This window comes from Quercus robur, chromosome 3, assembly GCF_932294415.1.
Source record: "Quercus robur chromosome 3, dhQueRobu3.1, whole genome shotgun sequence".
Classification (NCBI taxonomy): Eukaryota; Viridiplantae; Streptophyta; class Magnoliopsida; order Fagales; family Fagaceae; genus Quercus; species Quercus robur.
The window spans coordinates 14,769,015-14,785,384 of NC_065536.1; the positions used below are offsets into that span (position 1 = coordinate 14,769,015).

The 16,370-nt window shown below is 39.7% G+C and overlaps 2 protein-coding genes across 5 annotated transcripts in view; both read left to right on the top strand.

Moving 5' to 3' along the window:
* The first annotated feature begins 1,646 nt into the window (after nt 1–1,646).
* Nucleotides 1,647–3,964, top strand: LOC126719300 (CBL-interacting serine/threonine-protein kinase 6-like). The gene is made up of 3 exons (XM_050421870.1): nt 1,647–1,786; nt 2,394–2,589; nt 3,332–3,964. Exons 1-3 carry the CDS (start codon nt 1,647–1,649, stop codon nt 3,962–3,964), a joined length of 969 nt encoding a protein of 322 aa, XP_050277827.1.
* A 6,687-nt stretch (nt 3,965–10,651) lies between these two features.
* LOC126717216 (disease resistance protein L6-like) overlaps nt 10,652–16,370 on the top strand; it is a 129,450-nt gene continuing 123,731 nt past the window's right edge. Inside the window, exons 1-3 of one of the 4 annotated variants that reach the window (XM_050418676.1) lie at nt 10,652–10,749; nt 10,878–11,020; nt 13,289–13,608. In XM_050418676.1, coding sequence (XP_050274633.1) covers nt 13,438–13,608 — 171 coding nt within the window. In that variant the 5' untranslated portion in view covers nt 10,652–10,749; nt 10,878–11,020; nt 13,289–13,437. The remainder of the gene's footprint in view (nt 10,750–10,877; nt 11,021–13,288; nt 13,609–16,370) is intronic. The other 3 variants (XM_050418675.1, XM_050418674.1, XM_050418672.1) reach the window with 3 other exon arrangements.

The window sequence follows — 16,370 nt, forward strand, 5'->3', positions numbered from 1 at the left end:
TCCCACTCCATAGTCGGTAGGGAACTTAATCATTAGATGATAGGTTGAGGTTACAACCTTCCACAAAGTGAGGGTGGGTCGTCTGAGGATAGCATTGTAGGCGGACGAGCAGTTGACCACTAGGAATGTTACGTCCTTTGTGATCTGTCGAGGGTAATCGCCTACCATTATAGATAATGTGACCACGCCCAGGGGAACACCCTTATTCCTCCAAAACCAATGAGTGGGGCGTTCGTCAGAATCAATCGTTCCTTGTCAATCCTTATCTGCTGGAATGCCGGGTAGTATAGGATATCTATTGAGCTGCCATTGTCGACCAACACCCGGTGCATGTTGTAGTCTCCTACTCGTATGCTGACAACAAGCGCATCGTCATGTGGGTGCTGAAGACGTTGCACATCTTCTTTCGAGAACCCAATAATGGGGCCTTCTCTCCGTGCTATCTTTGGTACGGCTTCTGTCAACTGAACATTCTGGACCATCCTAAGGTAAGTTTTACGAGCCTTTTTGGACGATCCAGTAGCCGCCGTTCCCTCTACAATCATCCTTATGTCCCCTATGGAGGGTCTAGGTCATTCATTATCCCATCGGGGGTGTTTCTCTTGAGGGGGTGGATCTACTCTCTCCTTGCTGACGAACTTCTGCAATTTCCCTTGTCTGATAAGGGTCTCAATCTACTACTTTAAGTCGTTGCAATCGGCTGTGTCGTGACTATGGTCACGGTGGAAGCGGCAATATTTGTCTCTAGATCGCTTGTTGGGGTCTCCCTTTAGCTTTCCAGGGAATGTCAGCCCCCTCATCCTTAATTTGCATTAGGACTTGATCTATCGGGGCGGTCAATGGAGTGAAGCTTGTGAACCTTCCTCCTAGGGGCTTAGAGCGCCTCTCATCCCTTCAGTCTCCTGTCCTCGCCTTCTTCCATCCTTGGTTTTGCCGTGTGTCTTCCTGTCTCTCCCTTTTCCTAGGCTTTTCCTCCCAAGCCAATAGTGCGTCTTCAGCATTCATGTGCTTGGTGGCCCTGTAGAGTACTTCTGACATGGTCTTTAGGTCGTTCTTGTACAAGGAGAACAAAAACTTACCCTTCTGCAATCCATTCATGAAGGCTGCTACATGTATTTTGTCGTCAGCTTCATCAATCAAGATTGCTTCCTTATTGAAGCGGGTTATGTAGGATCTTAGCGTCTCGTCCTTTTGCTGCTTAATGCTCATCAAGCACGCCATGGACTTCTTACACCTATGTCCCCCGATGAAGTGTGCAGTAAACTGAGCGCTTAGCTCCTTGAAAGTGCTGATGGAGTTGGGCGTCAGTCGGCTGAACCACACCCTTGCTGAGCCCTTTAGCGTGGTAGGGAAGGCCCTACACATGATTTCGTCTACTACTCCTTGAAGGTGCATCAAGGTCTTGAAGGTCTCTAAGTGATCCAGAGGGTCCTTGACTCCGTCGTAACTGTCTATTTGCGACATGCGAAACTTATGCTGTAGGGGGAAGGAATTGATGGAGGCGGTAAACGGTGAGTCGGTCTAGTTAACGAGATCATCAAGATCGTTGGACACTCGTCCCTTGAGGGCGTTCATCATAACCTTCATCTGTTCCTTTATTACCTGCATCTCCTTAACGATGTGAGGCGGGGCCATATCTGCGACAAATGGCCAGCTCACATCTTATCTATTCGGGGAATTGCTTCCCTCTGGTCCCTCCTGGTTCCTGTGATCAGCACTGGCACCTTTTTGATCTTCCTCTTGGTTTCTCATCCCTGCGTTCTTCTATCATAGTTGTTCCTCTAAGGTTTGGTTTTGTCTGGAGAGGCGCTCTATTGCCGCTATAAGGGTTAGAACCTGTCTCTCCAGGACAGTAGGTTGTGGCTTGTCTTTCTGAATGTTGTTAGTGATTGCCATCGAGCGTGTAAGTACCATGTAGCTCTTTGTCCTAGTAGCGTTTGTATGGCTTACAAATCGTAGTCATTTCACAGACGGCGCCAACTAATGATGCCGTAAATATCACTAGTGAGCTACACAATATTTGCACACTCATAATTATACCTACACAACAAACAAAGAAGACCTAACAGAGAGCACCGGTGTGGTACCGGCCAAATACCCTCCGAAGGTCAAGTTAGAACTATTCTCGCAACTCTAGAGTACTAGAAAAGGGTAAATTATGTGTACCTTGGCTAGTGAGGGTATTGGGGCTTTTATAGTAGTAAAGGGTTGGCCTTTTTTCTTGTTGTAGAAGTCTTTTCTTTATAGGAGTCTTTGTGAGCGTATTTTGCGGAATCCTTTCCTTGTAGAAGTCTAACACTGAGCGTGATGCACAAGATATTTCCTTATGTACCTATACGTGGAAGCCAAGGCAAGGTTATGTCGGAACCGTTAGCTTTGTGCATCCCCTTCAGGCTTGAGCAGTCAGGTTTCCAACGTCAACGAGTTGACCTTATCGCCCTAAAGTTGATTCCCTGTTGTCACTTGCCAATGGACAAAATTGAGGCTGACGGGCCTGATTGGAACGTCGCTTCAGGCCCTTCCGTCAGTGAGTATTGCAATTTTATCCTTATCAGTAAAGTCAAGAACTCCATTGATGAATTTGGTTTGGTAGAGTCAAGGGCTCTAGTTGAGAAAACACTACACCAATACTTGAGAGAATTTTTATTTGGTAATGTTCAAATAGGATTTACGAGTCAAGGACTTGTATTTAAAACTTCATGCATGGAGTTAGGAACTCCTCATAAAACCAAACCTTATTTGTTTTACCAAAAAAAAAATTCAAATTTGAAGAAGAGTGAGAGGGAGAGATTTAGAGAAGAAAGGGACTGATAAAATCCCAACCTAATATTAATGCTGTGTGTTCCTCCTCTGCTTGTTGCTCTCTATCTATATTTGTGTTTTTTTTTTTTTTTTTTTTTTTTTTTGGCGAAAAACACGTTTTGGTCCTTACATTTTCAGCCGATTTCTGTTTTAGTCCCTAAGTTTTTTTTTTACCGCTTTTAGTCCCTCTCCTGAAAAACGTTTCCATTTTAGTCCCTGCCGTTACATCAGAAACGGATATTGCAGACGTGGCAAACGGCAAAGTCAAAAAATAATAAACTAATGTCCACGTGGCCTAAATTAATAATAAAAAATATTTTTTAATGCCACATCAGCATCTAAATTAAAAAAATTAAAAACTATCATAAAAAAAAATCCTTAAATAAAAAAATTAATTTATTAATTCTAACTAAATAAAAAAAATTAAAAACTCTCATAAAAAAAAAAATCAAAAACAAATTTAAAACTAAACCCAACAAGAACAACAAAACCCAGCAAGAACATAAACTCAGCAAGAACATAAACCCAGCAATATCCTTTGAAGGTTGTGAGCAAAGAGAAAGTGATCCAAGTGGGTATGATGGAGCACATCAAGAGAGAAATCTCGGTGATGAAGATGGTACGGCATCCAAACATAGTCGAGCTCCACGAAGTTTTGGCGGGCAAATCCAAGATCTACTTCGCCATGGAACTCGTCCGTGGAGGCGAGCTGTTCTCGAAAATCGCTGAGGGTCGGCTTAAAGAAGACGTGGCGAGAGTCTATTTCCAACAACTCATCTCCGCCATCGATTTCTGTCACAGCCGCGGTGTCTACCACCGAGACCTCAAGCCTGAGAACTTGCTCTTAGACGAAGAAGGTAATTTGAAAGTCACTGATTTTGGTCTTAGCGCTTTCACTGATCATTTGAAGCGAGATGGGTTGCTACACACAACGTGTGGCACACCGGCTTATGTGGCGCCGGAGGTGATTGGAAAGAAAGGCTACGATGGTGCTACAGCTGATCTTTGGTCCTGTGGAGTTATCCTGTTTGTTCTTCTAGCTGGGTTTTTGCCATTTCAGGACAATAATCTTGTGGCCATGTATAATAAGATTTACAGAGGTGACTTCAAGTGTCCACCATGGTTTTCTTTGCTGGGTTTAGTTTGTTCTTGCTGGGTTTAGTTCTTTCTGGGTTTCGTTGTTCTTGCTGGGTTTAGTTTTAAATTTGTTTTTGATTTTTTTTTTTATGAGAGTTTTTAATTTTTTTTTTATTTAGTCAGAATTAATAAATTAATTTTTTTATTTAAGGATTTTTTTTTATGAGAGTTTTTAATTTTTTTTTAATTTAGATGCTGATGTGGCATTAAAAAATATTTTTTATTATTAATTTAGGCCACGTGGACATTAGTTTATTATTTTTTGACTTTGCCGTTTGCCACGTCTGCAATATCCGTTTCTGATGTAACGGCAGGGACTAAAATGGAAGCGTTTTTCAGGAGAGGGACTAAAAGCGGTAAAAAAAAAACTTAGGGACTAAAACGGAAATCGGCTGAAAATGTAGGGACCAAAATGTGTTTTTCGCCTTTTTTTTTTTTTTTTTTTCTCACTTTTTTGCTTGCTGAAGCCCCTTTAATTTATTAAGAATTGAAAAACCGTTTTCCCTATTTTTTTTTCTCTTAACTGATCAATTCATGGGCCAAAACTGCAAGGAAAGTGTGGTACTGCAGTAGCATTTTTTTGGGACCATTAACTTCTTTCACGTGTTCATGCCATCACCCACTTTCAGCTTTTCAATTTTTTTAAAATATTTTTTTATTGTTTTTGTTCCTGCCGTGGCAACCTTTTCAGCCTTTATCTCCTTCTTTTTCTCTCTTCTTCTTTTTTTTTTTTTTTTTTTTTTTTTTATAATGGCAAACTAGTTTTTGATAATAATGCACCCACCTTTCCTATAGCTCTTTATTTTTCTTATTTTAGTCATTACATATAGGTAATGGCAGACTAGTTTATAGGTAGTCTTTGATTTACTAGGTGTTGGACTCATGTGGTTTTTATTATTTTTATATTTGTCAACCCTTATTTCCAGGTGATGTACATTTGTTTTAATGTGTATTTTTTAGTTTCAACAGCTTCGTTATCAAATTGCTTTCCACTATCAAAGACAAGGACTTTACGGATCTCAAAGCGACAAACAATGCTTTTCCATATGAAGTTTCAGACGTTCTTCTCAATGATGGTGGCCAAAGGTTCTGCTTTAACCCATTTGGTGAAGTAATCGATTCCCATGACAAGGAACTTAAGCTACCAAATTGCCATAGGCAAGCGTCTTATGATGTCAAGTCCTCATTGGGCGAAGGGCCATAGGGCGTTTACCGGAGTGAGCTATTCCAATTGTTGCGTACAATGTTGCTGAAGCGTGGGCACTTGTCACACGCTTTTACATAGGATTGGGCATCCTTTTGCATGATGGGCTAGTAGTATCCTACTTGTACGAGCATGTGAACTAGTGAGCATGCCCCTGAGTGGTTCCCACATACTCCTTTGTGAACTTCTCTTATGACATAGTCAACTTTGTCGGGAACTAAGCATCTCAAATATGGGCTGGAGAAACCTCTTTTGTAAAGAATATCTCCTATCAACACGAAACATGACACTTGCACCTTCAACCTTTGGGAAGCGTTGTGGTCTTCAAGATGTGTTCCTTTTTTTGAGGTAGGAGATGATAGGAGTCGTCTAGTCAAACCCCGTCGAATTACCAACACATCTTTTTCCTCAATGGCAAGTGAATATTGGATGAAGGATACTACCTGACCGCTGATGGTCATATGTTCTGCGGATGTTGCCTTGGCCAAACAGTCAACCTGCTCATTTTCTTCCCTTGGGATCTACATGAGTTCCACTCCTGAAGCCCAAACCTATCCACTTCTTGACTAGGCATAGGTACTTCTTCATTTGTTCACCTTTGGCCTCATAGTCTTCATTGAAATGCCTAACGATGACCTAGAAATCATTTCTAATAATTATTGATGTTGCCTCTGTTGCTTTGGCTAGGTTATGGCCCGTTAGTAGAGCTTCATATTTGGCCTCATTATTGGTTGTTGGGAATTGGAAGCAGACCGCACACTTTATTTGGTCCCCTTCTAGAGATTGTAGGAGCACTATAATTCCTTTGGCATGTTGATTAGACGAATCGTCCATTTGGACCATCCATTGGGCTACCCCTGGCCTTTGTCCTCCTTTGCTGTGAACTCTGCAATGAAGTTGGCCAATGCTTAGGCCTTAATTGCAATCCTTTGGCAGTACTATATGTTGAACTCACTCAGTTCTATCGCCTACAATACCAATTATCTTGCTGCCTCTGGATTGTTCATTGTCTTTCGTAGAGGTTTGTCCTTTTGGACTACTATGGTGTGTGCTTGGAAATATGGCATAAGCTTATGGGCAGCTGTAATTAGAGCAAAAGCCAACTTTTCCATAGGAGGATACCTCTCTTCTACCCCTTTAAGTGCTCAGCTAGTGTAGAACACAGGAAATTGCACTTAATCCTCTTCTCGGATGAAAGCTGAGCTGATGGCGATGGGGGATACGACCAAGTAAAGGGAGAGTTCTTCATCAGGCTTAGACGGACTGAGTAGCAGTAGGGACGCAAGATATGCCTTTAAATCCTCGAATGCTTTTAGGCATTCGTTGGTCCATTCAAAGGACATCTTTAATGCCTTGAAGAATGACAAACACTTATTTGTCACTCAAGAGACAAACTTTTTGAGGCCTATAACCCTTCTGTTCAAACTCTGCACCTCCTTGATGCTCTTTTTAGGCACCATCTTTAGTATGGCTTGAATTTTTTTGAGGTTAGCTTCGATGCCCTATTAAGACATCATGAAGTCAAGAAAATTTTCCCGACGACACCCCAAACACACACTTGCTGGGATTAAGCTTCCTATTGTAGAGACGAAGGGTTTCAAACGTCTACCAAAGGTCATCCAGGTGTTGTTCTTGCCTTTTACTTTTCACTAACATGGCATCTACATATACTTCCACGTTCCGCTCGATCCACTAGATAAATATCTTGTTCACAAGTCTTTAATACGTCGCTCTTGCATTCTTCAAGCCAAACGACATAACCTTACAGAAAAAAGCCCTTGGCTTATGAAAAATGAAGTCTTCTCTTGATTAGATTTGTCTAACTTGATCTAATTGTAACTAACAGAAGCATCCATATAGCTCAACATCTGGTGCCTAGTCATCAAGTCCACGAGGAGATCAAATCGCAAGAGTGGGTAGCTATCCTCCAAGCAAAAACGTCCAAGTTATTCTTCAAGAAGAGTGTGAGCTCCATGCGTATCAAAGGGTTGCCTGTGTTCGGATACAGGTAATCTGGTCTGGGTGGTCGCCATCTGGTCCCCGCGTGCCTCCCCCATCCCATACTCTGTTGGGAATTTTACTAGGCAAGTGGTAAGTAGAGGTGGCTACTTTCCAAGCATTAAGTGTAGGTCGCCCAATGATGGCGTTGTTTGTTGAAGAAAATTCGACGACCAAGAAGGTGATTTCCTTGGTGATTTGCTGAGGATAGGTGCCAATGGTCACTGGCAAGGCGATGGATCCGACAGGGAACACTTTGGTACCACCAAACCTCATAAGTGGTGTGTCTGACAATAGAAGCCTTTCCTTGTTGATCCTTATTTGTTGGAAGGCAGGATAGTAGAGGATGTCAGTTGAGCTCCCATTGTCCACTAAGACCCGTCAGGCGTTGAAGTCAGCTGTTGACAAGTTGATGACCAGGGCATCATCATGAGGATGGTGGAGTCGTCTAATGTCTTCTTCAGTGAAGCTGATAGGTGGATCGCTAACCGTTGTTGGCTTGGGTAGATAATCGGTGGTTTGAATGCTCTGTACCATCCATAGGTAAGTTTTTCTTGCATTCGTCAAGGTACTAGACATCGTGCTTCCTCTTACAATTATCCTTATTTCTCCAAGTGGGGCTCTTGGGCGCTCTTCTGCTTGTTGGTTGGGCTCTGGATCTCTAGGTGGGTTTTCTCTGGCTTTTTCTATCCCGATGAACCATTGTAGCTTTCCCTCCTTGATGAGGGCTTCAATCCACTGTTTCAATTTGTTGCACTCAAAGGCGTCATGTCCATGGTCCCGATGGAAACAACAATACTTGTTCCTTGGCCTTTTGTTTGGATCTCCTTTTAGCTTATCTAGCCATGTTAGTGTTGGGTCATCCCTTATCTACATGAGAACTTGGTCGAGCGGAGTGTTTAATCGTGTGAAGTTGGCAATCCTACCAAAAGGAGGCCTTGACCTTCTCTCATCCTTTTTGTCTCGTTAAGGTTGACTTTCTTCCTCTGTTCAGACGAGGGTCATCATGCTTTTCCCTTTTCTTCGGTCTGCCCCTTCGTGCTATCATGGTGTCTTCAACGTTCTTGTACTTTGTGGCTTGGTACAACTTGTCAACCATTGTCTTCGGGACATTCTTGTAGATGGAAAAAAGAAATTCCTTGGACTAGAGTCCATTGGTGAAAGTTGTGACCAAGACTTTGTCGTCAGCTTCGTCAATCAAAAGGGCCTTTTTATTGATTTGAGTTACAAATGACCTCAAGCTCTCATCGTCCCGTTGTTTGATATTTAGCAGGCTCACTGAGGATCTTTTATATCCCTATCCGCTAATGAAATGCATGACGAAATGTCCACTTAATTCCTTGAAAGTTGAGATAGTATTGGAGGTTGCTCCCTTGAGAGAATTGGGGAATGCTCTACACATGATTTCATTTAGGACCCTTTGTAGATGCATTAGGGTCTTGAATGATTCTAGATAGTTGAGTGGATCCCTCGATCCATCGTAGGTCTCTACCTAAGACATCTGAAACTTAGCTCGAAGGGGCAAAATGTGACTTGCGCTGTGAAGGGTGAATTGGTTCGGTGGAGTGGCTCATCTAGGTTGGTGGACACTAACCCTCTTATGGTGTTCATCATCATATCTATCTTCTCTTTCATCATTTGCATGTCCTGTGCCATACGTACCGCACTGCTCTCTAGTTCAGATGGGCGATTAGTGTCCTTCTGTCGATCTAGCCTGTTGGCAACATTACTTTCTTCTTAATCTTCCTTTTCCTGCCAATCCCCCATCAAGAGGTGGCTATCGTTGTGCTCATCATTGTCCCATTCGTCATGTTGGTCATTGGGATGTCATTCATCCCTTTGGTTTAATTTCTGTTCCAACTCCTAATTGTGTTGGGTGAGCCATTTGATTGCCGCAGTGAGGGTTTCACTTGCCTTTCCATGACGTTGGAGGGGCTTCCAGTCTCCTGGTTGATGGTAGCCATTGATTGCGTCTGGACCATGCAACTTTTTCTTTCAGAAGCGATGATACAACTAATCACTTGTTTCCCATAGACGATGCCAACTGATGATGCACAAAATCGTTAGTGAGCTGATCGTCCACACATGCACCAATTAGGGTACTTGAAGAACAAAAGAACTAAGAACCTATAGGAAGCACCAGTAGGGTGCTGGCCAAAGGCCCTCCAAAAGTTAAGTCAGTGATAGGAAAACCTCTAAGAACTTGATAGTGTGAGAGCTAGAGATTTTCACGTACCTTGAAGAAGAGGAGGTATGATGCTTATATAGTGGTGTAGAGCTGAGCAAGATCCCTTTGAACATAGGAGCTTCACTTGTAGAGAAGATTTGGAGTAATGGCTCTAGGATCTTAGGGCTTTCCTTCCCATATAGGGAAGAGGTGCACATGTAGTGGGGTCTTTGAATGTGATGTGCAAGTTATTTCCATGTTGGGACTCATGAGTGGAGAATATGTAAAGGCATGTGAGACCCAGCATACCCAACCATCAGTACGGTCCTTCATTCGTCGGTATGTGAGTGGAGGTTTCGGTGTGAGGCAATCGTCAAGCACATACATGAGCTATCCAACAGGTTTTCAAGGAGGGTGGGACATTGACACATTGGGACTTTAAGAATTTTAAATGAGGAAGGACCTCTTGACCTGTCCATGAATGGTTGGTCCACTGGTGTGGGCATTTATCCTAACGAGTCAACGGCAAGGTGATCCAACCAACGGGCCAAGGTGTCCACTAAGACTTTCTTAGATGAAAATACCCCTATCAAACACGATGATAAATAATAATTATCATAAAGCAGACATTTTAAGTTAAAATTCTTTCTTGCTCATCGAATTTTAAGTTAAAATTGGATGAGCAAGAAACAAACCCTCTTCCGTTAAGGTCTAGTTAAAAACCTTTTCCTACTCTACTTTCCTTCGTTTCTCTTGTAGTCTAAATTAACTTTCGCAGCAACTTTTGTGTTGTCACTCGTCACCTTTTTTTTTTTTTTAGAACACTAAGTATTTTTGACACACACACATAAGAGAGGAGAAAGTCTTAAAGAAACTCTCATTTTGGTTTTACTTTGCTCCACTTCTCAAAAAAAAAGAAGAAGAAGAAGAGTAGTTTGATACTTTTTACTTTATGGCATTAAGTTTCGTTGCAGTCATCCTCCTAGTTTGGATTTTCTTAGCTTGATTCGATTCTCAAAAAGGAAAAAAAAAATCCGACTTTTTACCTTAATTTTCGTTGCAGTTTTTTGTGTTAGTATCCTATCGTTTTAGTTTTACCTTCCTCCAATTCTACCAAAAAAATAAAAAAAATAAAAATAAAGGTAAAGTATTTTCAGCTTCTCACCGATGCGTTTGGCTCCAGCTTAAAAAGCCAACTTATTTTACTATTCAGCTTATTTTTGTTACTATTTATGGGCTCTATTGCACTTTTTGGTACTATTCATGGGTCCCACTGTACTATTTCAGCTAACTTTTATTTTTATCTACAGTAATTTTAACAAAAAATTTTCAATTTCAGCAAAATAAGTGGATCCCTAACAAATTATAGCGACCATCCTTATTCTGCCAAGTCAAGGGAGTAGAAGAGAAACCTGCTAAAATTGTAGTGTGAAGGAGAGAGGTACTTCCTTTTAGTTTGTCCTTGCTTGTTTTTCCTTGCTTATTGATCATTTCATTCCTCAATTTGATTTTTTGTTGCAGTTTGCTTTTCCGATTTACTTTTATTTATTTATTTATTTTTCATTTTAGTTTCCTCTACTTATCAAGACTTGTAACAAAGGGAAAAGAAAAAGGTATCATCAACTATTCAGTTTATTGATTCTCATTAGCAAAGTGAGTGTCTGTGTGGAAAACAAGCTGCTCAGGAATAGTTTGATATCCTAAGGAGAGAGGTACCTTCTTTTTTTCTTTTTTCTCATTCGTCCTTTGACATCGTTCTTGCTTTATTGTGGTTGTAGTTTTTTTTTTTTTTTTTTTGGCTGAGTAATTGTGATTCTAATGATTGTTCCTAAGTTGGAACTTAATTATGGTTGTAATAGCTGCCCTTAAAAAAAAAAAAAAAAAAAAAAAAAAAAAAAAAAAAAAAAAGTTGCCAAAATGCAAAACTTATCCTCTAAGTTTCACAATTTTTCATTTCAGTCCTTTAAGTTTGGATTTTGTCATTTCAGTCCTTTAGGTTTTATTCATTCTCAATTAAGTCTTCCGTTAATATGCTAATAGTTTTTGCCATTAACTTACCAAAACCGCATCGTTTTGGACCTTAATTAATATTTTTATTTATTTCTTAATCTTATGAAAAACGTTAATTTAAAAAAAAAAAAAAAAAAAAATCTTACAACTTACAAGAGCATTTATGATATAGACTATTTAATAGCTATTAAAACCTCAAAACATAAACAACCTTTATCGAAAGAAAAGTGGATTTCCGGTAAAATAGTCAGTCACATGGGACTTCTTGTTCACTACCTTGATAACCCGACCCGAAACTTTCGATACAAACTATATAGAGATCATGATGACGATGACGAATAGTTGAACAGTTGCAGTTGGCATGTATGTTATATATCAAAGATTTCGGTGCTGCAATCTTCTCTCTCTCTTTCTCCCTTAGCAATCTCTTAGGGCTTGCTTGGTTAAAAAAAAAATGGTCACTCATCACTCAATTTTCATCACTCATCACTTAAAATACCCCAACTCCCTACACCCCACTCGTTTGACACCATCACTCAATATTTTTCAATTGTTTGTAGGCCCCATACCTATCACTTGGTGCAGCTTTTACCTTCTTCTTTTTTTCTTTTTTCCTTCAACCCCCAATACCCAATCTCATTGAACCCAGTTGAAAAAAAAAAAAAAAAAACCCACCAAACCCAGTGAGAAAAAAAAAAAAGTCAAAAGTTGCGGCTGACTTAACTAATGGGTCCCTCAATGTATGTTTAATAACAGAAATGCCATTGAAAATAGAGTTATGGAAACTGAAAACACATAAAATGTGTTTTCAGTTTCCATAACTCATCACTCAAAAATCAAAGAATTGAGTGATGGAAACAATGATCCAAAACTCATCCAAACAAATGCTCACTTTCTTTCCCCTCTTTCTCATTCTTGGTTTCTCAGATGGCTGGGGTTTCAGTTTTGCTTTCTGTTTTTATATTTTTATTTTTAATTAACGTTTTTCTAAAGATTAGGAAATAAATATAAAAAAATTATTAAATATTAATTTAGGTCCAAAACCATGCCGTTTTGGTATATTAACGACATAAACTAAAGGCATATTAATGGAGGTCTTAATTGGAAAGATATGAAACTTAGAGGACCGAAATGACAAAACTCAAATTTAAAATATTGAAATGAAAAATTGTGAAACTTAGAGAGTAAATTTTACATTTTAACCAAAAAAGATAAAAGAGTAAATGAGGAAAGAAAGTTTGGAAGCAAGAATAGAGATTGTTTTTTCTTGAGACATATAGAAAGGAATGAATGATTTTGAAAATCTTGCAAATTCCCCATCAAACATCATTTCATGGAAAAAAGATGAACTTCTGTGCTATTTTTTTTTTTTTTTTCTTTTTTTTGGAGAGAGAGAATATTGAGGATTAAAACTCTAGTTCTCCCATGAGACAGGTAGCTCTATTGAATAATAAAATTGTTTCATTTTCCACATCAAAACATAAACATTACTTTTTTTCCCCTTGTAATGAAACTAGTGAGAAATTGATCAAAGTAGATGCCTACTGCCTACCATCAATAATTCATTTCTATTTGCACTCCCACCTTATCACAACTTGTCGCATTAGTACTAATAAAACAAAAAATAAAAAGGACAAGGTTGCAGCATTTCCTGCATAATGGTGATGTGTCAAGCTATTAAATAGATACCTGTCTAAAAATTTCTCTTTAAGTATATTGAGATTTGTGTAATGTGGCAAGTTATTTAAGTTGGTTTCATTTTTACTCTATTAGACCTGATCTCCACCATTGATCTACTTTAAAACAAAATAAATACAATGATTTATGTTGCAAATCCTTGCCCAAAAAAATTCCTAAAAAAAAAAAAAAAAAAATCAAACATCATTTTATTTTATTTTCAATTAACATCATTTTATTTAATTTTAGATTAACTTGGTTTAATTGTCTCTTAAAAAATTTAATTTTGTCAGGTTTCAGCTTCCCTAGCCCACGTGAAGACAGTAGAAGACTAAAATTATCTTTCATTAATATTGGGCCTTTCTTTGCCTCTACTCTCAAGATTGCAGCCCAACCGAAGAAGCACAAAAATAAAAAAACACAGACCAATCAGAAGCACAAAATGGAGGTTCTTACGGAGACCGTTAAAGTGATCGTTGAAAAAGTTGTGGGCTACGCAATTGGAGCAGTAGCACGTCAGATGGGTTATCTGATTCACTTCAAAAGAAATGTTGACAAACTCAGGAACGAAGTTGTTGATCTCGAAGATGATAGAAAGAGTGTGGAACGAAAGGTTGAAGCTGCTAGAAACAATGTAGAAGAAATTGAAGATAAAGTCCTGACGTGGCAGACACGTGTTCAGGGGATCACTGCAGAGGTACAAGAATTTGTTGAAAAGGAAGGCCAAGCAAAGTTGAAGTGTTTTAATTTGAAGGCCCGTTATCAGATTGGAAAAAAAGCACACAAGATGGGATTGGCCGTCAAGGAACTCAAGGATACGGCCGACACGTTCCATGCAGTAGGCCACCGTGTCCCTATAGAAGGGGGTACTACAATTTCAACTAAAGGTTATGAGGAATTTGAATCAAGGAAATCAATTTTTGACGGAGTTATGAAGGCTCTAAAAGATGATCGTATAGCTGCCATTGGGGTTTGTGGGATGGGCGGCTTGGGCAAGACCATGCTTGTTGGAAAAATTGCAACGCAAGCCATAAAAGACAAGTTATTTGAAAGGATTGTTACAGTATTTGTATCCCAAACTCCAAACTGGGAACAGATTCAGGAAGATATGGCAAAAGAATTAGAGTTGAAGTTTCAAGATAAAGACACAGATTTTCAAAAAAAACGTTTGCTACGTGAGCGGTTGAAGATTGAGAAGATCCTTTTAATTATAGATGATATTTGGGACAAGATTGACTTGGAGTTTCATGGCATTTCTTTTGGGGATAGTAAAAAAGGAAGCAAACTATTGCTAACGTCTAGATCTGAAGATGTATTAGGCGAGTATACGGATCCTCATGATATATTCCAAGTTGAAGCATTATCAAACAATGAAGCTAAATTCTTGTTTGTAAAGATAGTGGGCAATATTCCTGAAACCTCGGATTTTCGATCTACCATGGCTGAGGTTGTCAAAGAATGTGCAGGCTTACCGATTGCCATTACAACAGTTGCAAATGCATTGAAAAGTCGTAAGGACCCTAGAGTTCGAAAAGATGCATGAGAAGGTATACTCAAGTATAAAGTTGAGTTACGATTTTTTAACTAAGGAAGCGCAATCTTTATTCCTGTTCTGCAGTATATTTGAAGAAGATACGGTCATACGTATAGATCGCCTGTGGAGATATTTGGTGGGTTTGGACTTCTTTGAAGATGTTTATACAATGGAAGAAGTGAGAAATAGGGTCCACACATTGGTCAATAGTCTAAAAGATTCTTCCTTGTTGTTGGAAGGTAATGGAAGTGGTACATTTAAAATGCATGACGTCATTCATGATGTTGCCATTTATATTGCAGACAAAGAGGAGAAAATGTTAACCATAAGAGCATTCACAGCAGTGGAGCTAAATTTTTAGCAATTTAGCTCCTCCAAAAGTTACTTTATCTATTTTACCTACACACATCCTACAGCAGTGGATCTATTTTAGCTTTCAACACAATAAAATAATATATCCATCATAATAAAATAATATTTCTACTACAATAAAATAATAATATTTTTACTACAATAAAATAATATATCACCACCAACACCACCACCCCACAGCACAAACATCCTCCACCACCACCACCACCACACAACAGAGAAGAAAAAAAAAAAAAAAAAAAAACCCCACCACACAACACAAACATCCTCCACCACCACCAGCAGTACACAACAGAGAAGAAAAAAAAAAAAAAAAAAAACCCAACCACACAGCACAAACATCCTTCACCACCACCACAAACATCGTCCACCACCACCAGCAGTACACAACAGAGAAGAAAAAAAAAAAAAACCCAAACACACAGCACAAACATCCTCCACCACCACCACCACCAACAGTACACAACAGAGAAGAAAAAAAAAAAAAACCAAATCCTCAATCCACCAGCAGTACACTCCTCGCGACGTCGTCCTCTCAATCCAGCGCCCAGATCCATCATCATCCTCACGGCTCCCCGGTCTATCAAACCATCGCCGCCCTCTCCTCTTTCATGGAGCCAGGCGACTCCATCATCGACGGCGGCAACGAATGGTACCTAAACACCGAGCGTCGTATCGAACAGGCCTCGTCGCGGATATTTTTAGGGTTAAGGATGAGTTTGGCGACGGCGTGGGACGGCGACGGCGTGGGCTGGAACGGCTGGGACGGGACGGCGACGACGTGGGCTGGGAGATGAGATAGATGAGAGCTTGACAGACAGCGTGGACGGCGACGACGTGGGCTGGGCTGGAACGGCGACAGGACGGCGATGGCATGGAGAGCTTGATGAGTGAGAGAGACGAGAGCTTGAGAGAACTGAGAATGAGTGAGAGAGATGAGAGCTCTGAGATGAGAGCTCTGAGAGATGGCACGGAGATTGAATAAAAGAATGAAGAAAAATAGAATTAGTTTTATTATTTTAATAGGAGTTGGATTAAAAAAATTTTTTTTTTTTTAGATGTGTGCTACAGTGCACATCTATCTATAGATGTGCACTGTAGCAAATCAGCTAAAAATTTTAGCTTTGCCTCCACTGCTACAAGCATTTTTTGGTATATTGGTGGAGCTAAAATAGCATTATAGCTTTTTAGCTCCACTGCTGCAAAAAATGGGAAGATTCTTTTGGAATCGCACTTTTTTATGTTGACCTTAAGGAGCTTCCTGAAAGATTCGGATGTCCAAAAATTAAGTTCATTTTTTTGGGTAATAATAAAAAATATATTTCGCCAATTCCTAATAACGTTTTTGAAGGAATGAAAGAGCTTAGAGTTTTAGTTTTGATTAGCGCAAGTCTTCCGCATCTTTCATCCATTTCATGCCTTCACAACCTCCAAAATTTAGTTCTGCGTGGGTGTGAGTTGGAAGACGT